Below are 23,056 nucleotides of genomic sequence, written 5' to 3'. Positions count from 1 at the left end.
CATTTGGCCATCTCTTAAGCAAATTATAACCCTTTAAGCATTATAACCATTATAATAATTATTATTATAATTATAACCATTTAAGCATTATGCTTACCCGTGCCCATATTATGAGAATGAGAATATTTCATAAAACTGAAAGGCATACATTTTAAAACATGTGAGAAGATTTCTTCTTGCAAAATACATTAGTAAAATTTGGCACTTATTGTCACTAGATGTCATTGAGGGAAAGAGGTTTGTAGGACTGAAAAATCATTATTACATATGGAGAATAGATCCAGTTCAGTTGATCGAGACTACAAAAAAAACCCAACCCAAACAAACAAAAAAATCAAAACAGAAAATGCAAAAGAAAACCCCCCATGCTTCAGGGTATAAACTAGCCACTTACTGATGTAGTTAGGAAGAAATTTTCCCTGTGGGCAGCTTATTTTGTAGATCATGTATTAGAGATTTCTTTCTTCTTCCTCTGAAGTGTCTGGTTTTGGTCATTGTCAGTGACAGGACACTGAGCTAAAATGAGTTAGCCTGATCTAATATGGCAATGTCTGTAATGCTTCCCTGTTCACAAGTAAACTTTTGTTCATTGGGCAGTGTTCTAGTGTTCTTGCTGGAAGAAATCCTATAACCAAGGACAGGAAAGAGGAATTTGGCTGGAAGAATTTTATATCAATGCTATGTTTTGTAGATTCCTTTGAAAAAGTGTATTATTCTTAATATTCTTCTTGAAAGTCCAAGTTCCTTTATTTAAAAATGTATATATATCTTTGAGATTTGTGGGGGAGAGGGGGGTTAAGGTAAAAATCCATATTCCACAATTCTGAAGTAATATCCTTGCTTAGAACTTTGTGCTTCTGCAAATTGTAGGGGCAACATTAAGGTTGGGTGGGGAGTGAAAGAGTGACTCATGAAAGGTTTTATGGCAGCAGAGAATTGAAGGCATTTCTTAACTGTTTATAACCAAACTTTCTAATGTGTGTCTGTTCTTTAAAGGTGTAGACTTTTTAAAAAAAGAAAAAAACACAGTATTCTCTTTTGGGGGTTCACTGAACTCCCTTGAAACAGAGTTTCCCTTTTAACTCTGTGTTAGCAAAAAGTTTTGTTTAGGAAAGTATTTAGTTAGGCTGAAAGAGGTATAGTGACTAATCTACCTTGGCAGTGAGGAATGTCAAGTGGAGGTGTAATGCCAAGTAACTGCCGTGCCTTGGATTTGCTGTGTAAATCCCAAATTGGATATACTTGTTTTTCTAAGGCTTAAGAGTAGATGAGAGAGTCAAGCTGTTAAGTTGGGCCTTTTTTAGCACCTTAGATAAGACTGCACTATAAAGATGGCTCTCAGTTTTTTTACTTCTTAAAGGATGCCTTAGAGGCATGGAATGGGAGTGTACTTTTACATACAGAAAAATGTGAACCTCATATAGATTGAATGCATTTCATTTCCTCACCATATGTCAACAGCAGATTTCTGGACTAGTGTTTATCAGATGCAGAGCTGCTCTTGGAGGATTATCCTTAAATCAAACATCTTGGAAATGCTGGACTGGAGCTCAGGATCTCACAAGAGCACCTCTTTTATTTTGCTGTTTCCCTGCCCTCTGACCATTTATTCTGCCTCTCTGCTCTGACATTTAGATTTACTGTGTTTTTTGAGCTCAATACCATGAAGCAGAGTAAATATTTGTGCTTGTTGCAGACAAGCAATACCTTCATAATAAAAAAGACAGTCCTGATTTCCTCTTACCTGGTGGTAAAGGGATCTCAAAGGCCAAGCCTACAGGAAAGAAAAGGATTGTTTTTAGTTCATATATATTAAGATCTTAAGATACAGGAACTGAATAGTTTAAAATGTGGTACTAGGAATGGTGATGGGTGGGGGAAAATGGTTCAGCTTGACCTGATAATCCCTTAAAAGTGAAATTAAAATACATTGGGTAGTAAGTGTTGTAATACAGATTCCTGAAGACAAGACCAAAGTGGGTATATGCAAGTGCCAATATTACAAATGAGACCCGTAGCGGGGGCTGGGATGCAGCCCCTTCTAGCCCTTCATGGTACTGGCATTGCCGGGGGTGGGGGAAACTCACCCTGCAGCGTCCAGGTGTTCCTTGCTTCCGTGCTTCCTTGGTGTGCAGGAGAAGAGCTCTGGGGGAAAACGTGCCCAGTGGGGTTCAAGCGGACCACTCTTCACAGCACATAAGAGAAGAGCTCCAGGGAGAAAAGCACCCAGTGGGATTTGGGTGAGTTGTGCTTCCCTGGCATGCTGGTGAAGGAGACCCTGGCACACTGGCTCCAGGGTCAAGGGAACATGTGCCCCTGGGAGCCAGCACTGACTGGCTGAGGAGGAAGCCTGGGCTGTTTAAAAAGAGATGCTGAGAGAGGCACGGCGTCCAGCATCTTCAGGAGCACAGGCGGTGCAGCAGGACCAGGAAGAAGATCCGCAGCACTGCAGACCCAGCCAGCCAAAGTCTTGTGGGATGCCAGGATCCGGCAACCACGTGTGACCAACCCACCCAACACATCCAGCAACATAAGTAGTGCCAGACAGCAGAGTAGTGATGGATGGACCTGCAAGCCACGAGCTAAAGGACACGCAGATGGAGTTCCCCAGGAGAGGGACAGCCAGGCCCAGTAGGGAAGAGGGCGAGAGAAGACTGCAGAGTCAGGGTTAGCGTCGAAGGATTCATGAATTAACTCAGTCAAAGGAGGGATTTGTCTGGTTGGACTGAGTAAATAGTCACCAGGTTCGAGCCAACTGCAGGGAGCTGAGTTGAACCTTCAAATCCAAACGCCCAGGGTTCTCCTCATAGTCTTTTGGAGTACTTACCATGGGCCGGATGGGTGAGGCCCTGTTTCTTTTTATTTTTATTTAGTGCTCCCAAGTGAGGTAGAGACTGCAGGGGATAGGAGGATCTCCTGTGCATCTGAGTTACAACTTATTGAGTCTTAATCTGTACCCCTGCACCCTATAAGCTGTTTAGTTAAGAGTCCTGGGGACCAGCGGGGAGAGATTTCATTCTGCAAGACCTGTCCTTCCAGGGAGAAGCACCAAATGCAGAGCCTCCCAATAGAGAAGTCAGAGGCTGTTATGAGGGGAGTGTGTGAAAGGGGAAAAGAAAGACAATCACAGACTAGAACAGAACATCTACACCTGAAAAGAGACCTATCTCCCAGGGGAGGGACGCCTACCAGTTGTGGGGCAAGTAACCAAATCTAGTTGGGGAGGAATCGAAATCCAATGATCCCACGTACCATTACCAAAACATTATGACTTGTCATCTAAGAGGAAAGGGGCAGGGTGTAGGGATGGAGGAGACCTGCAGTAGACTGGCCTCTTGTCAGGTGGACCAACTTGCATGATACCACCATCTTCCCAGAGATTATCATAACAACAAGTTGTGGCAGGCGAGAGGGAGAGAAGATGACGCAATGATCCTGGTGACTATAACTGGACACAGAGGCGAGGGTATGCACATGCCCACGTCCACAAGACCATTTAAGAAAAATAATGTTTCATAATGTTAGGGTCCTGCCTCAGTCCTCTTGGAGTTCTGTTCCTGTGCTACAGCCTGGATCACCTTGCTTGTGACCACACCTTCCATGTAACACTCACTTCAAAGATATCACATATAACAGTTCCTGAGAAGCCTAATATACAACACAACTGTGGTGTGCTCTCATTTTTAGTTATATAAATTATTTAATCAGAAGGGTGGGGGAAAGGTCTTTGAACTGTGATTCTCTCTTATGGTGCATGTGTCTTATGTGTGTGAGATTGGGCAGAGCAATCATCAAAGCTATTGGTGCCATGTCTGCACTTACCTCATCCTTTCTTTCCTCGACATGAGGATATGCACTGTTGAGTAGCCCCAATTCCTTCTCCAGTTCAGTCCTAGCAGAGATAATCTTCAAGGTAGAGAGGCTGCAGATCAGGTCTTATGATCCGTCTGAACAGAATTCTCAAAGAACTACAGGTACAGTATGATAAATGACCACTCTTTTAATTGAAAAGGTTACTTGCACCAAAGAAACATCTCCTACAGTATTTTGGGGTCGTGCCTGCTTAAATTTTTGGTGTTCTTCCTTTTGAGTCTCTTTCACACTCTATGGTTGGAAGATTGCAAAATGTTCATGAACTGGCATATTTTTTCCAGCCATACATGATGAGTTTTCATCTCCTTGGTCCATTTTTAAACTGTTTTTGATCACAGAGATGAATGATTGAATGAATGGCTTCCTGTGTGTTTACAGTTCAGAAATTTCTTTTTAGTCAAGGACAAGCTGATTAACTTGTTTGGTTTGCATATTCATTGCCAGTTTGAAGAAACGTCACTTGATAGTAAAAAGGTAATCCCATAACATTCCATTTAAATATAAATTCTCCCTGGCCACTGATGTCCACTACATTGCCACATGAACCCTTACTGCAAAATAAGCTTTGTTTTCCTCATGCTTCAGTTTCATCAACTCTTCCATACACCTAAAATTACACTGAGCCACATTCAGCCAGGTAATGCAGAGCTCTGATCATGGTAACCCAGCCAGGGCACAAGGTTGTGTCATGAAAGAGCAGCTGAAGCCAGGGGCATCTTTGATGAACCAACAGTACCTGGTTCTGACAGGACAGAGCCCAATTCAAGAAGGTGCAAACTGTTTTTTTTGTTCATCAGGTGTCCCTGCCACTCCTATAATAAACCTTGCAGGCAATTTGCCTTTGCTCAGGGCAAATATTGTTTGGGATGGAATTTACATATCTTCCCACCCATTGGCTGTCAGGTTGTACGATGGACCTGTTAGGCAGGTATTTGTTGCTGTGCAAAAATAATCTGTTGTAGGAGGTACATATAACCAGGCTGAAGTGCTTAATGGTGTTTGTGTAGTCTGTACTATGTTTGATGCATTGACAAGGGTTAAGTCTTCTTCTGGTGATTGTTTAAGCAGTACAGCCTCATATAATTTGATTCCCATCAAAACTGTAACGTGAATTCTTTCATTTGGAATACAAGGACTGGGTGAGCCAGACTTTGCTGTCTCACTTGATGGATTAAAGTGAAAACCTGAATCTCTAGTAGAAACCTTTTATCTTCTAGTGATATCCTACTATTAGGCAACTCCCCTCAGTTTTCTCAGGAGCCCATTGCTTGCTTTTATTCAGACCTCCTCCTGCACCAGAAGTGGGCAGTTATTTAGGCTGGAGAGCCACATAGAGAGTTTTGGTGAGCTGTTGTGGGCTGGGTCAGCAACCTGTCCTCCTTTCCCTCCACCGCCTGCAGCAGCTCAGCAAAACTCCCTCTATGGCTCTGCCCCATGGGACTCAGCCCTGTGCTGTCATCACCTATTGATCCTGGCCCCAGCCCCAGGGTCTCCATGAAGACCAGCCTGGGATCCCCACAGGCAGGGCGTTCTTGGCCGAGTGGAGGGAACAGTGTCTGGCAGCAGGACTGGAGGTTCTAGTACAACAATAATAAATAGTCCTTAGCATATGCATGCCAGGGAATGCTAAGACTTTTTTCACCAAACTGACTAGTAGGAGGCATGCTCCCCTTTTGCTGAGTTCTGCAAATAAGTTTTTCCTCCTCCATCAAAAACTTTTTCCTAGCTGTCAGGGCAGTGAATCCCATCTAGGGAAGAAATGGATTTGGTAAGGGTGAATTTGCTGAGGGTAAGGAAACTGACTAAGGCCTTGTACAGATATCCCATTTCTCTTAGGAGAGTCACTGCTCTCCCAGGAGAAACTACAAGCCTACAGATGGTCAGGTTTTTTCCCCAAAGGTAAAAATGGCCACTCCAGGAATAAAATAACCTGGGAATAACCAGGGTTAAATCAGTCCTAAGAGAGTTTGTCCAAGGAGAATGAATGTACCTGCCATGGCTTCTCTCAGAAGAAAACATAGTCCTCCAGCATCCTGCTTTCCTACCTGGGGAGGCAGTGTGTCACTTGCTGGACTCTGCTGCTCCAGTGGGAAGCAGAATATGCCCCCTTCACAATTCCCACATTGTGCTGCAGAGAAACATGCTGACCATGAGTAGTCTGGATCAGCTAATCAGGGATGTCCTGTGTACCACTGCCATTTGTTGCCAGGGCAACTAAGGAGGCCTGTATTGCATGTGGAGATGTGTACTCGGGTCTCCCCCCCACTGGCTGCACGGTGTCAGTACTGCAAACCCTCTACTCTTCAGGGCCTCAGCATTCAAATGTCTGTACATATGTTCCGGGTAAGTTTCTCTACCAGGAGAACAAACCTGGGAGAGTTCTCCCAGGTTATTTGAATGCATATACACAGCCTAAGTAGGGATTAAGGGAGCCAAATTGCAAAGTGTGGGGTTTATGAGCTAGTTGAGAGTTTCAGACCTTGAATCCACATTATGTTCTCTGCTAGATAAGAAATTCACATTTTATACACCTCTAAACCTTGCTTCAATGACAGCTTCTCATGTCACAGCTATGCAAATGGATCCAGTTATTCCAATTTATTTTGTGCCTACCCTATTAGTATTAAGGTTAGTCAGTAAAGATTAGAGATCCAGATGTATCCAAAGGCTAAGTCCTGCCCTGTTGAATTCTCAGTTTAATTTGGTTAGGGTAGACTGCATGTAGAATATCCAAGAGTGTCTGTCTCTCATTTTCAAGAGTGACTTAGGGACTTTGGATCTTAAGTCTCATTGATTTTTAGTGGCCTTTTGGCTCCTATTGGCTCCTTGTGAAAGTGGAACTTATGGTCCTGAGTTGCCTTAGGACTTTTGGAGGTGCTCATTTTTGTCAAACATCTACCTTAAAATTAGCCCCAGGATGCAGAATTCCTTAATACATCATGCTGGGGTAAAGATGTTGCTGATTTTGTTGCTTACATGATTGATTATTGCTACTCTGTCCTTATGACCTAACTGATAAGGTTTTGCAATATTTGCAGATGATTCAGAATGCTGCTCCCAAGGTGATTACACATGCTATGTTATCTCAGTGTATTATATGCATTTTGCAGTTGCTTTATTGGCTCCCTGTTAAGCAAAATATTGACAATAAAATTGCTATTTTTGTCCTACAAGTCATTGCATGGCTTTGTCCCCTCCTAGTTAATGGCTATGCTTACTTCTAATGTTGCTAGCTTATTGTTCTGTTGACAAGAAGCCACAGAGTGTAGGATTTGAAATAAGTGTTCATAATCCCCGCTAGCCCACTGACACATCCTGCTGACCCTATGGGATTCTTACTAAGAATACACTAGAACTTACAACTTGTAATAAATGAAGGTTTGGGATTCTAAAATAGGCAGCAGAAATGTCATCTGAATACAGTAAAGCTAAGTATTCTTTAATGACTCAGAAGAATTAAAGTACCTTTCAGCAGAGTAATAATGTGTATGATATATATTTAGGGAAAGAAGATAAGCCAAAGCAGCTGCTAGCTCTGTATTACATGGTAGCATATGCTCCATGTTTCCAAAGTATGAGGATCATAGCACTACTTCTGTTCATGTGTTTTAGCAGGTGTCTCTCTCTGAGGTTACGATTCGAAGTGCGAACTGTAGCATATGAATATAGCTGACTCTGGAATAGACTCTTGAATCAGTTCCTTCAGCCATCTCCTCCCTTTCTCACTTAACCACACTCCTTGCCTACAACATCCATTACACAGATCTACGCCTTTCCAAACTTTCAGGAAGTTGAAAACAAAGCCTTGCAACTAGCTAGCCTCTTTCTTTCAGGGGCCAAACCAGAATCATGTATCCATCACTTTTACCCCCCCCCCCCCCTTTCAACTGTAGGAAAGGCAATTCTGGATCTGAATCTGAACTTCACATCTTAAGAGCTCATCCCTATTGATATACTTGCAGACAGGTGTCTCAGATACACTGGGCGCCACACTTCAAGAAGGATGCGGATAACCTGGAGAGGGTCCAGAGAAGGGCAACTCGTATGGTCAAGGGCCTGCAGACCAGGCCCTATGAGGAGAGACTAGAGAAACTGGACCTTTTCAGCCTCCGCAAGAGAAGGTTGAGGGGCGACCTTGTGGCTGCCTATAAGTTCATCACAGGGGCACAGAAGGGAATTGGTGAGGATTTATTCACCAAGGCGCCCCCGGGGGTTACAAGAAACAATGGCCACAAGCTGGCAGAGAGCAGATTTAGACTGGACATTAGGAAGAACTTCTTCACAGTTCGAGTGGCCAAGGTCTGGAACGGGCTCCCAAGGGAGGTGGTGCTCTCCCCTATCCTGGGGGTCTTCAAGAGGAGGTTAGACGAGTATCTAGCTGGGGTCATTTAGACCCAGCACTCTTTCCTGCTTATGCAGGGGGTCGGACTTGATGATCTATTGAGGTCCCTTCCGACCCTAACATCTATGAATCTATGAATCTATGATAAACATTATTATCAGAGCTTTGCCACAAAAATTATGCTGAACTCTTAAGGACAAATGCCAGGAAATGTAAAGATAGCCTGAATCCAAAGAAGGATAACATACAAGTACAAGGAACTGTGACCTTGTTTAAACAATGCTCTGAGCAGGTACCAAGTAAGCACCCGGCAGGGGGAAACAGAGCTTATTGTGAAATTCAGATGCCTGTTTACCAGCTACACTTCCAGCATTAAAAAAAACAAACAAAAAAAATTAAAAGGAAAAAAAGTAATTACAGGTAGGAGTAGTTAGATCAAACATAAATAACTTGATCTGATGCTTGAGGAAATTTAGAAATCTGTAAGTGATCTGTAGACCACAAAAAGGTCCTAGTATAAATTGAGGCCATTTAAGGCATGTAGAATCAAGACAAAACCATAGCATCTGGTTTGACATCAGTGTATTTTGCAGTACAATTATATATGGCACCCTACTTTGGGAAAGACCTTTAGACTGGAGCTCCGGGTTAGGTGTGACCAGTTCAGGATATTTTTGTCCTGCAGGCAGTCCTTCTTGAAGGATTGGTTATGGTAGAAAGTCTGCCACTCCATTATGGAGGCCTTTACTTGATAGATTGTGTTCAGTTGCAGTTGAAAAGAGATGATGTTGACCTGAGGGACAGGAATTAACATATGGACAAAGTTGGAGTTTACATTTGGTATGAGAAAAATCGTGGCTCTGAATAACAGGGTTTTTTAGATCTATACAATCCATTAACTTTTGTGGTGCTTGAGAATGAGCCAAGAAGCACACCCAAGAAAGAGCAGCATTGCATGTACTCATGACTGCTATAAGTGGGTTACATTGCTTAATTTCTATGCTTGGTGGGAGGGAGTAGGCAGGTGTCTCTCTTAGCAGAATTACAGAACGTACAGGAAGGTAATGCAGACAAAATCTCTGTTACCTAGAACCTTATTAGAAAATTGCTCCAAGAAAATCGTATCTTGAAGGCTAACAGACTCAGTGCAAGTACATACATTCTAATCCTGGTGAAAAAGTATGTTCTGATATTTTGAGAGAGGGGAATGAATTTAGTGGAAGCTAAGTTCCGGATATAAGATCCCCTTTTCACCAAAATGTTGACTCCTGCATGTGTTTCAAAATTCTTCATAGGGGAATGGGGATTTTGGTTGTAGTAGGATGATGTAAAATATATGTAGAGGAGAAGCAGAGTATCTTATGTACTAAGCGCATTTACATGAGATGTTACTGTATAGTGGTTACTGTGCATTTATTTAGTACTTGTATAAGCAAGTTATAACTGGAGTTACTGTGCAGTAGTGGCAGTGATGCCTTTTAAGTGACACTACTGCACAGGAGCCTAATACTACTGCACAGTAGTGTCTTGGCATGGTTTTTGCCATGCAACACTACTACACAGTAGTATCAAGCTATTACACAGTCATCATCTTGTGTAGATGCGCCCACTGAATCAGTCCAAAGCCCCGTGTTGTAGAGAATCCTTCCTGCATGATTGGAAAGTGGCTGCACAGGAAATCAACTTCTTTTCCTATACATAAACATGAGCCAATACTACTATATCTGGCTTTTCAGGGCAGTACACAGTAAATTGTTAACCCCATCATCTGACCTAACCATTTATCTTTTCTTTTCAGTATAGATTTGGCAACCACTGAATAATGCAAGAAACATTGAATGTAAATAGCTTAAAAAAAAAACAAAATAAAAAAACCAAGCTACCCACTAAAGGAAGGAGAGCTGGGGAAAGTGAAAGAGACATGAATTGTGTAATGCAGTAAAAACTTATTAAATATAGTTGATTTAGAATGAAAAATATTTTTGTAGCATCTCTTTAGAACAACAGCAACAGAGCCACCTGTGTCTTATTTTTTAATTTTGTATCGCTTTATTAATTTACACAAATGATACTATTTCAAATATATTAACTTTTCTGAGTCATGACAAAGCAGTCAAAGCACCTTTCAAAGTTTTGCAAGGTTGCAAGGTGTGTGCATTTTTTAATATTATGTGTAACAAATAAAGGCTGGGTAAAATGCAGGTTACCCCTGGAAGTAATTTATGTTGATTGAGGTGGTGGTTCTCATATGAAGAGTCAGGCTATGTACTCACAGCTGCTGCTTTCCAGCATAGAGTCTCAGTTCCATGAAAATCAATAGTTGGCACAGCAGGGTACTGTTCTATAGTGTGTAAATAAATGGGTGCCATTGTGTCTCTTGCTGCTGCTTTTCCTTTCAGATTTAGATTTGGAATTTTTCTGGGGTATATCAGTGTGTCTGAGATGCAAGCAATATAATGCATGGATACAAAGAAAAAATGGAAAGGTTTTATTTTATTTTGTATGCATTCCTCAACAGTACCATATATTAATATTAAATTGTGTTAATAATCTCAGGGAAAAGAAAAGAAAAGACCACTTAGCAGATGTCAGCATCTTGACAAAAAAAGAAATTGCCAACTGCTTCATAAATTGACTGTCATACAAACTCAGAGGTAGGGAAAAGTCAAAGGACCCTATTGATTTTTAATTTTGCAGTACATTCTGCACCAAAATTGCAAGTATTTGATCATTATGGTTATATGGACTTGCAGACTGCAGACTTTATTTCAATAAATTAGCCTTGCTCTTTCTTTTGTATTAATGCATCTGGTGATATAGAATGGTTTACTTTTTTTGGCTGCAGACTTGGCGGATACAAAATGCAGATGTTGGTCTTCTGACTTAAGCTGCTATATTAAGATTTCTGGCCATCAGTTGAAAATTTTAGGACTCAGTTGTTTATTTGCTTATCATCAAAGTGTTTTCTGTCATAAAAAAATCATATACAATATTAGCTTCCCATGTTTACTTTTATAGTTTGAGATTAACAGTGTGGTCCTTTTTTGCTTTTACCAACATACTTTTTTGATTACTAATAAAGTAAAAGAAGTTATGCCTAAGAGAGGAAAAATACACTGCTGTAGTACTTTCCCTTTAAGAAAACCCTATCTTTTTCCAGATGCCTGCATCTCTTTGATATAGAAGAGTACACTAAGTTCCATCTATAAACAGAATCCACTAATTAAGAGTAATTGCTTAGGAGATTGGTACAGACTATTCAGAATCAGATGCATGTTCCTCTCAGATATCCATTAGCCCTAATAAGATAATGCAGATGTGCCAGGCTGTTTCCTGTTTCCTTCCATTGTACCTTTATTGCCATATATGGACCAATGGGATGGGCTGAACAATAAGTGGATGTCCTTTTGCTCCCTGAACAGTTCTCAAAGGAATGTTTGTTATTAGATTGTTTTTTTCTGTTTAGTTTCACATCGCTATGCTAATAAAGGAAACATAACACTCTGAAGGATTTTTTACTTCTGCCACTGTAACTAGTTTATTGTTTAATTAAATCTCTTTGTATAACCAAGAAAACAAAAATGCAACATCTCACAGTCAAAGATGATCTGTAGAATACTAACATGCTTCTTTTTTTAAATAAAGTTTCCATCTAAATTTTTTAAATAGTTCTAAAGGCAGCATGAATATCATGTTACTATATCTCTCTGATTTACACTTGACTCTTGCTAAATCTGTTGAATTATTCAATACTATTCAATGTGATACCATCAGCAAGCATAATAGAAAGCATATGCATAATCAGGGATTTCAATATAAACTACAAACTGTTTATACATTAGATACAGTAGTTTATTTGGACAAGCAGAGCTTGACTTATTTTGAAAACAGAGTTAAAATATGTCTTAAAGCTGTCTAATAATTAAGAGCTTGATCAGCCCACTCCTTTGGGAAAAAGTAAAATCTTTCCTTGTGCAATTTCTCTTGAATTGTTCTGTTTAGCTGGGAGGAAGGGGAGGAGAGGCATGTCCCTGTGGAACATAGCAGGCTGCACCATATTCCTACGATTAAAGAGCTAGCTGCAGACTTGGGAGAATGGGAATACTGGCATGAGTATGGGAAATGCATTTAGGTGGCCTCAGGCATATTGAACATGTCTACACTAAGGGTGTCAAACATGGCCCAGGGGCTGAATTGAGCCCATGGAGCTGTTCAGTCCGCCCCACAGGCCTCCTGATGAACCAGGGAATTTTGGGGTGGGCTTAGCAGGGGATGGATCCTCCTAGAGAATCCAGAGGTTGAAGGGCTATACAGACATGGTACTTCTTGCCCCATGACCACTTTCCCTGCTGCCTCCGCCACTCCTCTGAACCCTACTGCCACTGGCCCTGCCATCGCAAGGTCCAGATCTGTCCCACAGGGAACTGTCCTGATTCACCTGGGGACCGTGGCAGGTTTGACACCCTTGGTCTCGCTGCGGACTGCTCAGGTTGGCAGAGTAAATTATCCCTTGCTGAACTTCACGGTAATGTACTGTACTGCTTCTGGTACCCAAGATAGCTTGTTTCTGGCAGTGCCTCTCAGTAATGGGGGAAACGCTAACTTTCCCTACTTACTAAGATATGCCCTGGAGATAGCAAGGGTGCATCTCTGTAAGCAAGAAAGACAAGCAGGTGCTCCTAGGGCTAGAATGGTGCAATCCTGCTGAGGAATTCTTGGGGTGTGCATGATCAGGCCCCTCAAGCCCCTGGACCATCTACCTTTGCCATGAAGTAAAAACACCACTAAATAGTACAAATTGTTTCCACCTTCATCACAGCCATTATTTGTGGTGCGATAAGGGGATGAACATCTGTTTGCTTGGCTTTTGTGCTGCCATAAAAATGTTATAGTGGCACAAAGGTGATGAAAGGTAATGTCTGTTTCTACCCTTAAGACGTTTTGATGTAGGTTTCCCTGAGGGGAAGAATCTTTCAGCATTGCTATCATTGCCTCTCAGAATCTCCTCTACCTCCGCATCTGAAACATTGGCTGTGTCTACACGTGCTTCTACAGCACCATTGTTACTGCACCGTCATTTAGTACTTCTTTTAGGTTGCAGGAAGCCTAAAGAAAGTACTAAATGATGGCGCAGTAACATCCATTACTGCACCAGGTCAGTGGCACACAGTTACTTTTAGCTAATATGTCACTGTAACAACGCACTATTGCGAGGGAGAGCATTGCTACGGCAACATAGCTGCGGCATCATGATTTTTGCCTGCCTATGCTATGTCACCCTAGCTCATTGCTATGGCGATGTAGCATCTCGTGTAAATGGTCCCACTAGAACCTAAAGTACCATCCTGCTAAGGTTTAGATACAAGTCCAGTGGTATTTGATAGCTTTTTTAGAGTTTCCTGACAAGTCTGCAGCATCATGAGACTGGTGCTAGTAGGGATAATAGTTTTTTGTGTTGCCCATGCTACCACACTTGCTGCTTGATTTTCTTTTCCACTGTACACAGGTCTGAGAGATTCCCTTCCACCACAGGCAGTTTACACACAATGTCTGTAACCTATGTGAATATTTCTCTCTGGTCTTGATGCTGTTGCTGGGACTAAGGTACCCAGCCATTTTGCAGATATTTCTGATAACCCAGCTTAAGCACAAGGAACAAATCAGACTTGTTCCTGGATGAAGCGGTAATACTAGATCACAAACTCAAACCTATGATTTCCACTTTGGATATCTTTTATAAGGGCTGAGCTACTTCATACTAGTACCCATAGAATTTGAAGAACATGTGGGGACCCAGAACTGGATTTTCCAACACCTTTCCTATTAGCCTGTGTTGCATCTTGGACATGTTTGCTTTCTCTTTGTGCACTTATGAATAAAATACTACCAGTCCTGAGGATTTCTTGCCCCAAAGAATTAATTTTATTCAATGACTAGCCAATTGCCCATCAAGAATGACGGGGGGTGGGAGGTGGAGGGGGCTGGGATGGAGTGCCGCCACCTAAGCCCCCATGCTGCTGCTGTTCTGCCTCTTACAGGGAGTGGGGTGGGGGAGCCAAGGCCAGTGCTGCTGGCCTCGGCTCCCCCACCCTCTGTCCAGTCCTTGGTGCAGTTTCAGAATCATGGTGGCACACCCCCGTGCTTGGAGCACTGTGATTGTTTTTTTCCGTCAGCCAATCAGAGAGCAAATAAAGTGTTACAGACAGACAGACAGACAGACTTAGGCTTTTATAATATTAGAATTGTAAATTTTTGTACAACAGTAGAGGCTGTAATGTTCTAGAAGTGTGGCATTTATATATATTAGGGCATGTCTACACCATGTTGGATAGTGATAGGGAGTACCACTATGAAAAAACACCCTCTCACAGGCCCCCACTCTGCATGTGCCAAAAAATGTTACATAGCTGCTGTTATAGCAGTGCTGAATATGGTCAGCACTGCTCTTGGGGGTGCGCTCAGACCTGAACAGTAGGGCTGTGTGAAATTTTGCCAGATGTTTCATTTCAAAGTTGTTTCAATGCATTTCAACTTTGAAACAGCGAAACTGAAACAAAACAAAAGGTTTTGAAACAGCTTTGAAACGAAATGAGGGAACTCGAAATGTTTACAACATTTCAAAACTTTTCAAGTCTCGAAGCTGGGCTTACTTGACTTCAGCACCAGTCCCAGGCAGTGGTGGCAGCCTCCTCTCATCCGGCAAGCAGATCTGGGGGCCCACACCCCTGGAGGGCTGTGGGGCTGTGCCAAACTCCTCTCAGGGGTGCGAGCCCCCGGATCTGCATGCCAGATGAAAGGAGGCTGCTGCTGCTGGCAAGTGTCAGGAGTTGCATTTTGAACAGTTTGAGGTGCAGTTTCCCAGAAACCTCTGCACCTATCTCCTTGAAACCTGGCAGGCTTTGTGCCCTCAGAAGGGACTACCACCCCTGCAATTTTCATCCAAATCAGGCAAGAGATGACAAAGTTTTAGGCATTTTCATGATTCCCCATTATAGCCTATGGGCGAATGGAAGACATCGAAGACAGTGCCTATTGGAAGACATCGAAACAGTGAAATAGTTTCAACGAAACAAAACGGGACAGTACTTCAAAATGAAACAACGAAACAAAACACTGTCCGTTTGAAATGGTGAAATGGATGTCGAAACTAAATGATGGAGTTTCGCACAGCCCTAAACAGTGCTAGGCATGCCCTGGCACACACCAGAAAGCAAGTACATGACATTGTCAGCATTCATTACACATGGACCAGTGGGTGTGGGGTGTGCTTCATAGTGGCATTCTCTACCACTGTCACTGCAGTGGAGACATGCCTTCAGCATCTGTGTTCATGTAATAATTCTTAATTTGGAGGTATTACAATATTAATGTGGGCATCTATATAAAATATTATGAAAACATAACTACATTGGCTAAGCACTAGAATTACCACTGTTGTTGAAGACATGACTAGATAGCTTAATTTATTTTTATTGATAATTTTTTGTTTAGTCACAAATGGCATTTCTGGAAACAAGTTTCTTGGTATAAAATTTAGGTTTATAATCCTAGAAAGATCTGGGGTTTAAAAAGGCTCATGATTTTAGATTCAGCATTAGTTCCATTGACTTCTGCCTGGAGCTGGCTACCTTGAGACTATAGGTATGAATAAGTGTTGGAAAAGCTGACCCTACTAACTTCTAAAAAAATGGAAATCAAAGGACCTATTCCATGTTATGGGCTAATAGGCTGCAAATTTTCACCTTAAATGCTAAGACTAAAAGATGCAAAAAAAAATCTGAAATTGTAAATTTTTCTCTCGTGCATTTCTACATTCTAAGTTTAAGAATATGCTAGTGGGCACTTCATAACAAATGAGTTGAAGATAAAAGAAAAGCAGTAAAAATCAAATGTATAAGATGTTGCCTGCTTAGCTCATCATATAGTCGTATTTCTTTTCTATCTGAAATAGCAGCAAAGACCACTGGCTGTGCACATTCTGATAATTTGTGCTGAGCTCTGCATATTTGTAGCTAACAGAAATATAGTTTAAAGTGTTTGATAGTTTTATAAGCTGTATTTTATTTCCAGAGGACCATATCATTTAAAAAATAGGTGACCTTGATCTAAGATTCATTGAATGAGTGAATAAATAAATAAAACAGATCTTATTCATTTCCAGCATAATTCCATTGGTTTTAGGGATGAATTTGATCTTTTTACCAACCCATCTTTTAAGTTTATGAGTTTTACAAAATTGTTCTCAATTTTTTGCTTAGTTACTCCAGGGAGATTTTATTTTTGTTCATGCTTTGATACCTAATTTATCCCGTCTCTTTCAGTTTTATGTAGGTAAAACTCTGTGAAGCAATGCCACTGTGATTTGCTAGATTTTCTTATAGTAGGAATCCAGTACATTTTGGGTTTGAGTGGCTTCCTCTGAAGATCAGTGATTGGGTGGTAGATGGTCCTCAAGACATGACCGACACTTTTTCCCCTTCCTCCAAAGAGGATTAGCTCAGTGTACTAAATATTGCTAGCTCAGTGTATCAAATATTATAATCTCTGCCACCTGCATGTCATTCTCCATAAATGTTAAAAGGTGTTTGTTCATAATTTACAAGGTTATAAAATACTTGCAACTCCCTTTCTGGTCTCCCCAACCATACTGCCTTCAGCAGAAATTGCTGTTGCTGTCTCAAAATGTGCACAACTAGTATCTTTTCCTGCTATCTTTTCCTTCATAAAGAAGAAATAATTCATTGCTATATGACAAGAAAACTTGTCAACTGTTTTTCCCATTTCATTTTAGTTCTTAATGCTAATTAATGGACCACCAGCAGTAATTACATTAAAAATTGTGTTGCCACCATTTCCCACCCTTGACACTAACCTGCTGTGTTACCTTCAACATGTCACTTAATCTATGTGTCCTAATCTCATAGACTTCATAGACATTAAGGGCTGGAAGGGACCTCATGAGATCATTGAGTCCAGCGCCCTTGCCATAGGCAAGAAGTCTGCTGCGGTCAAACGATCCCATCAAGATAAACATCCAAACACCTTTTGAATTAATCCAGAGTAGGTGCTTGCACCACCTCTGCGGGGACTCTATTCCAGACCCTGGACACTTGGACTGTAAGGAAATTTTTCCTTATGTCCAGTGTAAACCGGCCTTCCAGGAGTTTGTGGCCATTAGACCTTGTTATTGCTTGGGGGGCCCTAGTAAACAACTGTTCTCCCAGGTCTTGATGTACCCCCCTTATATCCTTATAGGCTGCCACCAAGCCACCCCTGAGCCTTCTCTTCTCCAGGCTGAAGAATCCCATGTCCCTCAGCCTCTCCTCATAAAGCTTGCTCTCTTCGCCTTTGATCCTTTGGACTCTCGCAAGCTTATCCACATCCCTCCTAAAGTGGGGGGCCCAAAACTGGATGCAGTACTCTAGCTGCGGCCTCAATAAGGCCGAGTACAGCGGGAGGATGATGTCCCTGGTTTTGCTTGAGATGCATTGATGGATGCATGCCAGTGTTTGGTTTGTTTTGCTGGCCACGGCATTGCACTGGTGGCTCACGTTCATCTAAATAATTAGCAGATATGTAACAGGAAAACTCAGTATTTATCTTTGGCATACATTATTTTGAGATTTAAGGATAAAAACATAATATAAGCACCAAGTTTTATTATCATTATTCACTGTCTGCATCAGAGAAAGCCTTCAGTACTGATGTCCTTCTAATGAAGCCTTCCCATGCTTCAGAATTTCACTGCATAAAACCAGTTTTTGGTTTTCCTACAATGTCTGCTGATAAAAGAATCTAACAGGGTCATATCTTCTTCCTTTTACCCCATTAAGAAGGGGAGCCAACTTGCTTCTCTTGCAGGAGAGTTCTGAGGAACCAGGCATGATGGTTGCTCATGTGTTTGCTCTCTTAAGAAACCAATAATGAAATTAATGATATTTGAGGGCTGGCAAATGTAAAAGAACTCTACCCATTATGGTTTGTACCACTCTTCACTTAAGAGCCATCATACATTCCATAAAATTACCACACACACATAATCATGATTTCTGGGTCTATTGTAACAGTTAAAAACAAGCATCAATCAGGAACATTTATGTTAGAAAATCAATAGCAGCATCTTGTCATCTCACCATATTTTAAAACTAGTAGTTCTTATAGGCACTGGTCAAGCAAATGATTACTTGTAAAGATCAGCTCTGCACTGCAGTCTGAAGTATAACCAACATTAGGAAACATCCAGGGAGGAACATATTACACTATTTAGGATACCACCAAAAATATTCTGCCTTCATTTCAAGACTTTAAAGCCTGACACAAAGGCTGATCTCAGCTGTCTTGATGAGCAAAGAGGAGGATATTTAGATCCCAGCCAGCACAGGGTTTTAAAGACAATAATCATAGATGCTAAAGAGTAGCCAAAGCAGAGTCACAGATACAAGTACACTGTTGTACTCACACCAGCTTTCTGCTATTCTTCATGAACTAGCTCATGCTACTGAGTTTCTTTAAGGCTAGGGACAGACATTCAAAAAGCCTGAACCTGAACTGATTCAATCTTTGCAGGTTAGTGTAACCTGGCTAGGCCAAACCAGTTTGTAATCTTACAGACATCCTGTATGGGCTGAAGAAATGCTGGCACATGCCTGCAGTGGCTCAGGATAGAAGCCAGGGGGTACTAGAGCAGCCCTCCTTTCCTTTCCATAGTGCTGAGCTGAGAGGGGGCATGGCCAGGCCATGGCAGGATGTTCCCACCTCCTTCCCAGCTGCTTCTGACCAGCGAGGGAGCCAGCAGGGAGTTGCACAGAATTTAGTTACACAACAGGGAGTTACACAGGGAGTAACACAGCATTTAGCACCCCATCAAGAAAACAAAAGCGTCTCTCATTAGTTCAAGCTCTTCTTAAACAACTTTTTCCAAGGAAGGAATGGAGGGACCTTACCAGCTGACCTGTTGATTAGCTTCAAAAAGCCTTAAGTGGGCATTGTCCCATCTGTCTTTATCCTGTCTGCCTTAGACAGACACCTCTCAGCATTAGCTAGCATACCACATGCTGGCTATGGTCGGTACTGTGGAAGAGGGGAGGGGGCTCCCTGCTTGAGAAGGGAGTGGTGGGGCAGGGTGGAGCAGGGGGAAGCCAGGCAGAGGAGCAGGGCCAGCTCTGTTTTGGAGCAGAGCCCCGCCCAGGGCTGCAAAGCATCTGGGATGCTGGGGGACTCTGGTTTAAGTGAAACCAGGAAGGGGTCTGGGACAGACATTGCATAAACCGGTTTGACCTAAATCAGTTAAGTTTGATGGTACTTTCAACCAAGTTTATCTCAAACTGGTTTCAGCCATTTTCAGACTGGTTTTGTGCACTGAATGTCTGTTCTGTTACAGGTTTAAACCAGTTTCTGATCACTTAAACTGGTTTATGTGTAATGTGAGTCCCTAGCCTAAGGGTAGAGAGTATTAGAAATAAACCGTTTCTGGAGCATTCTGTATACATTTGTTGGCAGTCCTAGGATTTAAATATAGTCTTTATGTTCACTGTTTTCAAATAGGGTAGGGTACCTTTTCCCAACTGGGCTTGGGTGAGAGGCCAGGGATTTAGTGGAGTCTAGCCAAACCACAGGAGTGTTCTTTCAGACCAGAACTGAAATGTGCCAGTGAAGCTACTTTAAGAGCTTGTGGCCTAGCCACTCAATATGTATGTGTTTTGGAAATAAGTTTCAGAATTTCACTACCAAGAAATAATGAAGCTACTGTTATGGGAAACAAATACATCTCTCACTTTACAAAAGAAGCACAGAAAAGGTGGATTCTCACACATTTTTGCATCAATATGCCAATATATTGTGTTTTCTTTTCCTCTAGAATATATCAGCACACACCTGTAGAGTGAAGCTGGCCTTCTGGAAAGAAATTCTATGAATTAGCAGCTAACCTGCAGAACAGGAAAAGAAGATTTTTCTCTTCTCAGTATGCACAACAAGAATGCACTGGGAAAATGAACAGTAGAAAGCAGCAGTGAAATAAAGGACAACTATCTAATGAACTGTCGTCTTGCATTCATGCAGTCCAGCTCAAGCAGCATCTGCAAGCTTGACAAGTTATTTCATTCAGAAGTCTAGATACCCATTTGCTGGCCTCAAGTAATGCAACATATTTATATATTTTGAGAATTAACATGACAACCAGCAGCCGCACATGTCCAGTACCAACAGTGAATGGACATATGAATCACTATCCAACAGCCCCATATCCACTACTTTTTCCTCCAGTCATTGGTGGACTGTCACTTCCTTCCCTTCATGGACTTCAGAGTCACCCACCAACAAGTGGATGCAGCACTCCATCCCCTGCAAGTAAGTGCCCAGTTATCCAGTCTTCAAGGTGTTTTTTTTTTCTTTCTAGTTTTCTTTATTAAGAAATTAGCACATTATTAATAAAATTATGGTAGGGATAATAACAGTTGTTCACTTGTGATGTCGTATGTGCAGTGATAGCTGTGAAATACTACCTTTATAGAAACCGTTAGAGGCAGGGCTGCTGTTGAAATGTGAGGAAGTCTTGCATTGTCAGTTCTTAGTATCTGCGTTCATATCTTATCATGCCATCAAAAGTAAATGCCTCCATGGGAATTATCAACAAACCACAAAAAAAAGTCAACTTCATTAACAATTGGCCACTACTCAATGCAGAGTTTTCTAATGTGTCTGCATAATTAATGGTGCTTTTATGTTTTGTTTTAAATAGCTGCTACTTCTATGATGTCTGTCCTGCTAAGGTCCCACTTCTGTGGTTCCCTGTACATAAGCTTGTTACTAGGACTCCATGACTGCGGACATGGGAGTAGGTATTTGAAGCTCACATACATTGCAAGCACATTTATCTGATATTCCTGGAAAGGCTACAGGAGTTCGACACTGTAGAGTGTGCTGGCCAGGGTGATTTGTTTTTAGCATTTTTAAATGAGTATTTATTATCTGCTAGAACTTACTTTCCTATAATTTTAAGAGAGAGGCCAAGTTATGGTCTTAATAGCATGGGTGTTAATTCTAAGTGACACCATTTAAGGAACATGAATTGGTCAACATTTTCATTGGTATAACTCAGTATAGAGCTATGCCTCATGGGAAGAAAAGCAGTACACAGTAGTGTAGTGGGATTTTGCAAGTGTCATCTGCTTCCCAACTTAACATTTTGTTGTATAAAATTGTTCTTCTCCACAAAGGACATTCCCGTGAATGCTCCATAGGAAGAGGTGTTCTGATTACCAAAATACTCCATAATTGCAAAGGGCTTATGCAGCAGTGATGTTGATTAGAGATACAGAAGAAAAGTTGTCTTGGCAGCTACTAAAATATGTGCTTGAGTGGAAAAACTTTGACAATTTGAGTTTCAGACATGGAAAGAGAAGCATATCATGAAGGAAAGCAGCATTTCATAAACGCTGACCTTGTTTATGCTAGCACCAATTTCATATACATATACCCACAGTATACATAAATTCCAGGTCTCCCAGAAATAAATGAGATTTTTGTTGTTGTCATTAGTGTAGCCTGTGTGTAGGCTTATCTTTGACCACCTGTGAGAGTAAGTGTTTTTAAGTTGAGGCCTTTTATTGAACTTCATAATTTCTTTTATTGGGTATTAAAAAGAAATGCCTTGAAGTTGAAAAAATATATCTTAAATTTTTGGCTCTCCAGCCATTTAAAAACAACCTTGGTTTATTACCAGAAGGCTGCATTGAATTTTTACCCTCATAGTGCAAGTATGTTCTTTTGTCACAGGAGCCAGACAGATTGGTAATCAACAGCAGCTTTCTGGAGACATCCAAAATGTATATTACTGAATTTGCAAAATTATTCTTTTCCACAAGTGTGCTGTAATTAAATTAATATCATATGGAAATCATATCAGTGGCAACGCTGATAAATGCAAGGTTCTCCACCTTGGGAAAAAAAAACCTGCAGCATCCTTATAGGCTCGGCAGTGCTATGTTGGCTAGCACTATGGAAGAAAGAGACTTGGGGGTCATCATTGACCACAAGATGAACATGAGCCTGCAATGTGATGCTGCGGCTAGTAAAGCGACCAAAACTCTGGCTTGCATCCATAGATGCTTCTCAAGCAAATCCCGGGACGTCATTCTCCCCCTGTACTCAGTCTTAGTGAGGCCACAGCTGGAGTACTGCGTCCAGTTTTGGGCTCCACAATTCAAAAAGGATGTGGAGAAGCTTGAGAGAGTCCAGAGAAGAGCCACGCGCATGATCAGAGGTCAGGGAAGCAGACCCTACGATGACAGGCTGAGAGCCCTGGGGCTCTTTAGCCTGGAAAAGCGCAGGCTCAGGGGTGATCTGATGGCCACCTACAAGTTTATCAGGGGTGACCACCAGTATCTGGGGGAACGTTTGTTCACCAGAGCGCCCCAAGGGATGACGAGGTCGAATGGTCACAAACTACTACAAGATCATTTCAGGCTGGACATAAGGAAGAATTTCTTTACTGTCCGAGCCCCCAAGGTCTGGAACAGCCTGCCACCGGAGGTTGTTCAAGTGCCTTCATTGAACACCTTCAAGATGAAACTGGATGCTTATCTTGCTGGGATCCTATGACCCCAGCTGACTTCCTGCCCTTTGGGCAGGGGGCTGGACTCGATGATCTTCCGAGGTCCCTTCCAGCCCTAATGTCTATGAAATCTAGGAATTATGGGTGCTTGATTTCTTAAAAACGTCACGTCTAATGTGTATTGTAGACACTCAGAACAAGTAGCTGTTTTTGAACATTTGTGTGTCTGCCTCTGCTATCAGAGCTGGGTATCCTGGCTTTCAGGACAGTATTTTCAAAGGAGGATG

The 23,056-nt window shown here is 41.7% G+C and overlaps 1 protein-coding gene across 2 annotated transcripts in view; it reads left to right on the top strand.

Moving 5' to 3' along the window:
- Nucleotides 1-23,056, top strand: part of RARB (retinoic acid receptor beta) — a 528,277-nt gene that overhangs the window by 194,189 nt on the left and 311,032 nt on the right. For both annotated transcript variants that reach the window (XM_059728848.1, XM_014603110.3), the window contains exon 2: nt 20,073-20,563. In XM_059728848.1, coding sequence (XP_059584831.1) covers nt 20,386-20,563 — 178 coding nt within the window. In that variant the 5' untranslated portion in view covers nt 20,073-20,385. The remainder of the gene's footprint in view (nt 1-20,072; nt 20,564-23,056) is intronic.

This window comes from Alligator mississippiensis, chromosome 5 (genome assembly GCF_030867095.1).
Source record: "Alligator mississippiensis isolate rAllMis1 chromosome 5, rAllMis1, whole genome shotgun sequence".
Taxonomy (NCBI): Eukaryota; Metazoa; Chordata; order Crocodylia; family Alligatoridae; genus Alligator; species Alligator mississippiensis.
Note: the sequence above shows the minus strand (reverse complement) of the source record. Positions and strands in the feature narration are given on the sequence as shown.